Below are 8,899 nucleotides of genomic sequence, written 5' to 3' on the forward strand. Positions count from 1 at the left end.
CTGCTGACCGTGCTCTTGGCACTGTCTATCGTGGTCCCCCGGGGGCATCCATCCCTTCCTGTCAACCTGATACATTTGCTGGCTCCAAATTTTGCAATCTATTTTCAGATGTAAAACGAGAGGCGGGGGGCGTTAATAAGGAAATGGCCTTGGGTACTAACTAGGGTCAAGGCCATGCTAGTAGGAGTAAACCCTTTACCACCACTGGCTTGAGGCCAGCAGCTCCCCAGTCCTCCGCGGTCTATCTGGAGCTGCGCCCAGTGGGGACTCTGCCCCCACTCCCAAGCTACCTCAGTGCTGGGGAGTCCGCTCAGCCCTGAGTCCTCCCGGGAGCAGGGGGGCAGAGCTGAGCGGCCGCCCGGAGCTTGGCGGGAGGAGGGGCCGGGAAGGGGGAGGTGGGGAGATCCGGCTGGAGGGGAGGCTCCGACGTCTCCTTCCTTCCTGGTTCCTGCAGCAGCTGCTGCCACTGCTAGGCTCCGTGAGGAGGGAGCGGGCGACTCGGAGACGGTGACTCAGAGGCGGAGAGGCGCGCGCGGGCCAAGGAGCACTGGCGTCCATGGACCCTGGGGTAAGGGGCCCACGCTGGCTTTGGCTGACATACCCCAGGCAGGCTTCTTCCCACCTGAAGCTGGCGGGTCTGCCCCTCTGGAGACGGGGGTGGGAATGGAAGTGGAAATGGAGCACCCACCGGGCTCCCCTCGACCCTGCACCCTCTACTGACAGAGCCCCCCCACCCTCCACCCGCCAGCAGTGAGGGGCCAGGATTCTAGGGGGCCAGGAAAAGGACACAGAGATACCCAAACACCAGAAGAGTTTGGGAACTTTCAATGGCCAAATGCAGGAGTTTTACCCCCCCGGGTCAGCCTCTCGCACTCTGGGCCCCTCCGTCCCTACCTCCTGGCCACCACTACCCCACCGCATCCCTGTCCCTTCCCGGCCTTCGCTCCTCAGGTGCTTGCTGGCTCCACTGGAAGATCTGAGCTGTTTCCCCAGCCTCGGGCCAGCCTCGCCCCTCCAGTCCCCTCCCTGTCTCACACACACAGAACCTCATGCATTATTGATCTCCTCGAGGAGCCAGGATGGCCAGGGCTGGTGCCAAGGGCGCCTGTGGGCACTGCTGCGGGACCTGTGTGGACCTTGGCATGTTCTTGGCCGCCTCTTCTCCCGCCCACAGTGCCTCAATGGGCACTGAAGCAGGGTCCCCTGCTTTCTCCGGGTGGGTGTTACTTCTTAGGAACCCCAAGGACCAGGATGGTAGAATGGAGGCTTTGAGGGGCACCGAGGGTCTCAGGTGGGCATCCTACGGTGGAGGCACAGAGAACAGTGGGGGCTGGCTCAGGCCTCAGTTTCCTGATGCCGAAGACAGAGGATCTGGAGACTGATTAGCGGGGAGTTGGGATGACAGAGAAATCTCCCACCCACAACAGCAGGTGGAGGAGTGTCCAGGGGTCCTGGAGGAAGAGAAGCCAGATTGAGATCTTGCTTGTCCAGTCTCGGAATTCCTCTGCCCTGTTTTAGAGTCTCTTTTTTTTACTCCCATGCCTCCTCTCTGCCCCCCCCCCCCCCGCACCACACCCCCCGCCCTAGGGAATCTTCCAGAGAAAGCACCAAGTGTTTCCTAGAGCCTGAGAATGTGGGCCCAAGGTGGGGCTGGGCGGACTTTTGTGGTTGTCTCTTGGCGCTGGCCTGCGGACCGCATGCTAGTCCACCTCTCCGGGAGCAGTGGCCACAGCTGGAGGGTGTAGACAGGGAAACCCGCCCAGGGTGGGGAAGGGACAGACTCAGAGAGGCATGGCAGGTGAGCAGAAGATGTTGGTGAGCCCTTATCTCAGAGGGTTGGAGGCGGGGAAGGTGATAGCAGGGTCTGTGCTAATGGGGTCTCTCTCTTGCTTCAAGGGTCCCCTCAGGACAAGGTGACATCCTTCTCCTTCCACCCTGCTCTACCTTCTCAGCAGGGAGTGGCTGCTCCCATCTCCATGGACTTCCAGGAGAGGGTCCCTAACTCCTTGGCCGAGAGCATTCAGTCTACAAAGCCCAGCAGTGCCCTGCAGGTCTGAGATGGGGAAGCAGGCAGTGGGTGGATAGAGCTTGGCCCCAAAGTGGGGGGGGGGGCAGATTTGGTCACCTCACCAGCTGCTTTCCTACTTCTCTGTCCTGGACTGCAGGCCTCTGAGCTGTGGGAGGTAGAGGAGGAGCCTCGGGGCAGGCTGGGAGCAGAGGGTATCATGCCCGAGAGGCAGGAAGGCCACCTGCTCAAGAAAAGGAAGTGGCCTCTGAAGGGCTGGCACAAGGTAGGGTGGGCTGGGCAAAGGGAGGGGCCAGATGCAGAGGCGAGTGGGGGATGGGGGGGGAAGGGTGTAGGCAGTACTGGGTGTGTGTGTGGAGGAGAAGAAAAGTCCATGTGTGTGGTTGCTCTCTCCCCATACCCTTTTCTGTCGGCCTCCTGGGTTCTCGTTCCTTCTGGGCAAACACAGAGATACTTTGTGCTCGAGGACGGAGTCCTTCACTATGCAACGACGCGGCAAGAGGTGAGTCAGGGCCTCTGCTGGGGGTTGTGGGCTGAGTGTGGGCCCAGAATGGTCTGCACGGACAGGGGACTTTATCATCTTTTTTTTTTTTTTTTTTTAATGTTTGTTTTATTTTTGAGGCAGAAAGTGACAGAGCTTGAGCCGGGGAGGGGCAGGGAAAGAGAGGGAGACACAGAATCCGAAGCAGGCTCCAGGCTCTGAGCTGTCAGCACAGAGCCCGATGCGGGGCTCGAACTCACAAACCGCAAGATCATGACTTGTGCTGAAGTCGGACGCTTAACCGACTGAGCCACCCAGGCGCCCCAGGGAGCTTTATCATCTTTACCCTTGTTTCATTCTGGTGCTGGGGACAGGAACTAGAGGCCGGCATCCTCAGGATCTCTTTCTGAGAGGGTGTTTCCCTTCTCAGCCTTCGCGTTGCTGAGATTAGTTTTTCTTGCTCTCTGACTCCCTTGTTCAGAGTATGACTTGACGTAGTGGGGTGCTCTGTGCACCAGAGGACAACTGACAAGTCCCTGTTGATGCTGTGAACCTGCTGCCTGGCCCTGGAGCCTAGGGTCACCTCAGGGAGATGATGGCTCTGGGGTCCCGGGGGCCTAAAAACAGTCCCATTTTTCCCTGCCCACCATCCACCCTAGATCACCAAGGGGAAGCTTCATGGCTCCATTGACGTCCGACTGTCTGTTATGTCCATCAACAAAAAGGCCCAGCGCATTGACCTTGACACTGAAGACAACATCTACCACCTCAAGGTGACATCCCTGGGAGCCAAGTTGTGGCTTGGGCCCCAGCCCAGCAGAGACACTAGGGCACACAGGAGAGAGGGGCGGGTTGAGGGTCTGTCCCTGAGGTTGACAGCAAGGGAGTTCCCATCGTATACCACAGCCAATGGCAAGACGTCCCTCTTGGTTGTTACATGAACAGGTGCAGAGCTAAGGGCTCGGTCACCCCGGGGAAGCTGCGCTCAGTCTCCCTGCAAGGAGCCTTTGCACAAGCCGGGGACGACAGGGAGACACTCTCCTTGCCTGGGAAGCAGAGCCCCAACTTCTTGCCCCTGTGAAGCAATCCTTCCTTTCACGCTTCCCTCCCCCTCTCCGTCCCTTCTGCAGATCAAATCCCAGGACCTCTTCCAGAGCTGGGTGGCCCAGCTTCGTGCCCACCGCCTAGCCCAGCGCCTAGACATGCCCCGAGGCTCGCTGCCCAGCACCACTCACCGGAAGGTAAGGGAGGTCCTGGGGAGGGGGGGGCAGTAACATGGGGACTCAGGGGTGGGGGCTTCAGGGAACTGCGAGATCCACGGAGGGGGTGCTGCCTTGCCTCACTCTTGACTCACCCCACAGGCTCCTGGTGCCCAGCTTCCAGCAGCAGGCAGTGCTTCGGCTCTCCCTGGGGTCGGACCTCGGGAGAAGGTGTCTTCCTGGCTGAGGGACAGTGATGGGCTAGACCGCTGCTCTCATGGTGAGGGGCCCCTGGCACTGTGCCTCTGTGGGCGGGACGGGTGCCATTGGGTCTAGGAGGTGTCGGCTGTCACGAGGAGGTGGAACCGTTACCTCCAGCCCTGCCTCCGGAAACCTGGGGCCTCCAAGCCAACAGGATCTCCTCGGGCCTGCCCTGGGGAGCACCAGCCTCACCGAGAATGGCGGGGGCTTGTGTCTCAGGCACATAGACAGGACTCGGGGCCGGGGCTCACGGACAAGAAGATACAGAAAGCCAATCGGGGAGGGGTCCCGTGGAGTAGTGTCAGAGAAGGGGTGTGCTCTAGAACCCGTTCCTGGAGTAGGCAGCTGAGATGTTGGCCTGGGAGAGGGAGATGGGGAGGTGCCACCAAGTGGGGACAGAGAGTCAGGGCCACCCCCACCCTGCACCCTGTGCGGAGGCGGCAAAGTTAAGGTATGTTATGGGGACCGAGGATGCCAGCCCTCTTGGGAAACCAGTGGCGGGAACTGGGAACTGCTTTGGCGTCCTGAGCCGAGGAGGGGGACGCGGTGTCAGGGTTTCTGTGGCCGCCCGGGTGAGATGTTAGGAGGAGGAAGGGAAGCCGAGGGACAGACTCTGGGGCGCCCAGGCAGTGTTGGGAGAGGATATCCTCATTCATTCTTCCCGCAGAGCTCTCTGAGTGTCAGGGGAAGCTCCAGGAACTACACAGACTCCTCCAGAGCCTGGAGTCCCTGCACCGGATCCCCTCGGCCCCTGTTATCCCCACGCACCAGGTGAGGGCCAGGGGAGGAGACAGGGCCCTGCCCAGGGGACTCCTGCTTGCCGCCCTCACCCTCACCACTTCCCCGGGACAGGCCCCCAGGCCCCCTCGTGTGCTGCGGTTTCCTGGAGAGCTGCACATCTGCCTAGCTGACCCACCTCCCGTGTCCAGACGGCCTCAGGGTTGTCTCTCTGCCCCTTTGGAGTGACCCCTGCCTGCTGTACCCACGCCTCTACTAGGGTGTCATCTTCTTCCTCTGGGACGTCAGATGTCTCTGTGCCCTCCTCCGTGGCCATCTTCCCCTCTCCTGGCTTTCATGGTTGCTGCCCTTTGCCCCACCCTGAGTGAAACTCACCCCTCACCTCCCGCCTTCGACTTGCCAGGCCTCAGTGACAACTGAGAGACCCAAGAAGGGGAAACGGACCAGCCGCATGTGGTGCACACAGAGTTTCGCCAAGGACGACACCATCGGACGGGTGAGGTGGGGTGTGGACCCCAAGTCACCGGGGGGGGATGTCCTGGAGGAGGCTGTCACCTTCGACCCCTCTCCCTCACCCCCAGGTTGGTCGTCTCCACGGCTCTGTTCCCAACCTGTCTCGCTACCTGGAGTCCCGGGACCCCTCAGGCCCCCGCGGGCTGCCACCTCCAGACTATGCCCACCTGCAGCGTACTTTCTGGGCCCTGGCCCAGAAGGGTGAGTGCATGCTGGAGGGCGGTGGGGGGCAGGCGGGGAGAGGGAGAGGGAGAGGAGTCTGATGCCTGCCCTTGCCCCGCAGTGCACAATTCCCTCAGCAGTGTCCTGGCTGCCCTCACCGCTGAATGGGACCGACTGCGGGACCTGCACCAGGGTTCAGAGCTGTCGCGGATGGGGGTGAGGCTCAAGGACAGGGGAGCGTGTGGGAGGAGACGGCTTGAAGCTGAGGACCGCAGGCCTGGGGAGGAGAGCGGAGCTGGGTCTGGGGAGAGTGGTTGGCGGAGGCAATCTGCGCAGAGGGCAGTATCGCGGGGCGGGGAGGGCTTTGTCCTCCTGGCTCCCTGTCCCCTCACTGTCTCCTCGCAGGTCTCTGAGGCCTCAGCTGGCCCGAGGCGCCTCCACTCGCTCTCCGTCTCCTCGGACACCACTGCAGACTCCTTCAGCTCCCTCAACCCTGAGGAGGTAGGAGCCGGGCTGGGTTGTGGGAACCATTTCTCCTGCACCTTCTTTCTTAGCAGAAGTGAAGGCATGGTTGGTCTTCAGACCCAAAACAGGGCCCAGAAATCCTAGCTCCAACCCAATTCATGTAACATTGGCAGCAGCCTCACCTTGGTCATTCCTGCCCTGCCAGTGTGCAGATTGCTTATACTTTTTTTTTTTTTTTTAAGTAGTGGAGCCCAACTCAGGGCTTGAACTCAGGGCTCTGAGATCAAGACTTGAGCTGAGATCAAGAGTTGGAGGTGTAACCGACTGAGCTACCCAGGCACCCCAGAGTGCTTTTACTATTTTTTTTAAGAGTTATTTATTTATTTTTTAATTTGAGAGAGAGAGAGAGAACGCACAAGTGGGGGACAGGGGGAGAGAGAGAGAGAGAGAGAGAAAATCTTAAGCAGGCTCCACACTCAGCACAGAGCCCGATGTAGGGCTCCATCCCATGACCCTGGGATAATGACCTGAGCCGAAATCAAGAGTCAGACACTCAAGTGACTGAGCCACCCAGGTGCCCCATGCTTTTGCTTAATTCAGTCCTATGCGGCCATGATCCTTACCCTCAAGTTCATGGTGGAGGAAACTAAGACTCAGAGACTCTGACCAATGGGCCCAGGATCCCCCAGTTGAGGATTGGCTGAGCTGGGACTTCCGTGTTCTGAGCACAGACTCTGGGGCCGGGCTCTGTGGGTTTGAATTTGGCAATTTGGCTCTAGTGCTTGGCGGCTTTGTGACCCTGAGCCTCAGTGTCCTGGTCTGCAAAGTAGGGGGTCATAACAGTACCTACCGCTTAGGGTAAGTGTCAGGATGGACTGCATTGATGCACACGGAAGGCTTGGAACCCATCTCAGAGTGAGTGCCTAGGCCATGTGAGCGGCTCTTATGGAACCCACGTTCCCCTGTCCCAGGCCCCAGTTCAGCCGCCACACCTTCGTATCCCACCACACTCTCTCCCATCTGCGTCTTCTGCTTGGTGGGCTCCACACTCAGGCAGCAAAAGTCCCCAGTATGCTTCCCTCTCAAGGGAACTGTCAGGGCCGGGGAGCCCTGCCTGACACCTGTCCTTCCCACAGCAAGAAGCCCTGTACATGAAGGGGCGGGGGCTGACCCCCCAGCTGTCCCAGAGCAGCGTCCTGTCCCTTGCTGATTCCCACACAGAGTTCTTTGATGCCTGTGAGGTTCTCCTCTCTGCCAGCTCTTCTGAGAATGAGGTGAGGTGGGGGACAACCCTGGGAAAATTGGGATGGGGTCCAGAGAGACTAGAATTTGTAGATTCCCAAATCCTTTCTAACGCTTCAGCTGCTCTCTCGGGTAACACGTCCAGACCTGTTGGGTTTGTGTGGCCCTGCTCAGAAATCTGCTGGGGACCCTTCCTTTAGTTTGATGTGCTTTATCCCCGTGGGGTCTTCCCGAGACTGCTGCCGCAGCCCTACCCCAGCCCTCTTCCTGTGAGCGGGTCAGCCCCAGCACTTCCCCTAGCCCTGAACCCTGGATCTCAGCAATGCCCTGCTACCTTTCCTTGGTGTTCGCCAAGTCCCTGTGCTCCCTCCCTGCAGGGAGAGGGCCAGGCGTCCCCTCCCAAAGTGGCAAGGCACACTCCATGATGTCAGTCTTAGGGCTCCGATCCTCCCCTCCCCCAAATATGTGTCTTCCCCCTTCCCATCAAAGGACTAGCTGGGCAGAGTCTTGCCAGGCCCTGGGCACTGCCCAGCTGCCCGGGGAGGCCCAGTCTGCCCAGCCTGTCATCTGTCCTGGCCCAGGGCTCAGAGGAGGAGGAGTCGTGCACCAGTGAAATCACCACCAGCCTGTCTGAGGAGGTGCTGGACCTCAGGGGAGCTGAGTGCTACCAGAAAGGTACTAGCTGGGTGTGCAGGCATGGAGGGGTTTGGAGGGAGGTACAAATCGTGTTTGTCCACAGCCCAGACCCCTTGGGAGGCAGTCTATTGTGGTGACTGGTGGGCTAACAGCTTAGGGTGACCCCAGGAGATAAGGAAGGCTAAGCTGTGAGCTACAGAATGTTCCAGGAGCGGCTCCCGAGGCGGGTCGGGCTCAGGCCTGGGGGCTGGCCGTCAGTGCGGTCTTCTGAGAAGGCTGGCATGGGGCCTGATACAGAGGCAGATGGTCCCACCTTGCCACTCTTTAGCAGTGTGGCTTTGGACACGTCATTTTACTTCTTGGAGCCTGTTCCCTCATCTGTAAAATGGGCTGAATAATCTGTATCCCAACATTGGTTTCTGTGTTTATGGAGGGGGACTGAAGGCCAGGGTGGGGGCTCAGGAGGGGCTTCTGGGGTTCAGGGTTTCCAGCAGCGGGAGGTGCCCTCTCTGAGTGGTTCTCGGCCCTGCTACCCACCTAAATCCCCCCGGGGGCTCGACTGCAGAGCCCAGAGGGGTGCTTGGGAATGAGTGTATCTAGGAGCACCTCAGGACTGGGGGCGGCTCTGGGGTTGGCCTGTGTGCCCCCCAAGTCTGGATACCCTGCGGGAGGAAGAGTGACGTGGCCGGGTGGGGCCCAGGGGCGTGTGTTCCAGGGAGAGCTGCGGGGCCACCCCGTCGCCGCTGCCTGCCGGCGGCCAGCGGGCCAGGGGCTGACGTGAGCTTGTGGAACATACTTCGGAACAACATCGGCAAGGACCTGTCCAAGGTGTCCATGCCTGTGCAGCTCAACGAGCCGCTCAACACTCTGCAGCGGCTCTGCGAGGAGCTGGAGTACAGTAGCCTCCTGGACCAGGCCAGCCGCGTGGCGGACCCCTGCGAGCGCATGGTACCCCGGGCACTCCTGGCGGGGCTCTTCCCCGCCACTGAAGCTCTACCTCCGCCAGTCCTTGCTTGTAATGGGGTGGCACCCCCCTTCTCTGCAACCCCCCAGGGGCATGTCCCCCGTATCCCCCAACAGCATCTGCCCGCCCCCCCCCAGCAGCGGCATCTCCCCCCTGTATTGGCATCTCTCCCCCCACCCCCAGCGGCATCTCCCCCCCACAACAGCATTCTC

The 8,899-nt window shown here is 60.3% G+C and overlaps 1 protein-coding gene across 1 annotated transcript in view; it reads left to right on the top strand.

Annotated features, from left to right (window-relative positions):
* The first annotated feature begins 414 nt into the window (after positions 1 to 414).
* LOC125918502 (oxysterol-binding protein-related protein 7) overlaps positions 415 to 8,899 on the top strand; it is a 16,658-nt gene continuing 8,173 nt past the window's right edge. Inside the window, exons 1-15 of the mRNA XM_049624489.1 lie at positions 415 to 568; positions 1,897 to 2,051; positions 2,166 to 2,291; positions 2,475 to 2,528; positions 3,167 to 3,280; positions 3,638 to 3,748; positions 3,869 to 3,986; positions 4,635 to 4,738; positions 5,109 to 5,201; positions 5,287 to 5,419; positions 5,502 to 5,596; positions 5,786 to 5,881; positions 6,982 to 7,119; positions 7,669 to 7,762; positions 8,424 to 8,671. Of these exons, the coding sequence (XP_049480446.1) occupies positions 1,977 to 2,051; positions 2,166 to 2,291; positions 2,475 to 2,528; positions 3,167 to 3,280; positions 3,638 to 3,748; positions 3,869 to 3,986; positions 4,635 to 4,738; positions 5,109 to 5,201; positions 5,287 to 5,419; positions 5,502 to 5,596; positions 5,786 to 5,881; positions 6,982 to 7,119; positions 7,669 to 7,762; positions 8,424 to 8,671 (1,599 nt within the window). The 5' untranslated portion in view covers positions 415 to 568; positions 1,897 to 1,976. The remainder of the gene's footprint in view (positions 569 to 1,896; positions 2,052 to 2,165; positions 2,292 to 2,474; positions 2,529 to 3,166; positions 3,281 to 3,637; positions 3,749 to 3,868; positions 3,987 to 4,634; positions 4,739 to 5,108; positions 5,202 to 5,286; positions 5,420 to 5,501; positions 5,597 to 5,785; positions 5,882 to 6,981; positions 7,120 to 7,668; positions 7,763 to 8,423; positions 8,672 to 8,899) is intronic.

The sequence above is a fragment of the Panthera uncia genome, unplaced genomic scaffold (assembly GCF_023721935.1).
Source record: "Panthera uncia isolate 11264 unplaced genomic scaffold, Puncia_PCG_1.0 HiC_scaffold_908, whole genome shotgun sequence".
In the NCBI taxonomy this organism is placed as follows: Eukaryota; Metazoa; Chordata; class Mammalia; order Carnivora; family Felidae; genus Panthera; species Panthera uncia.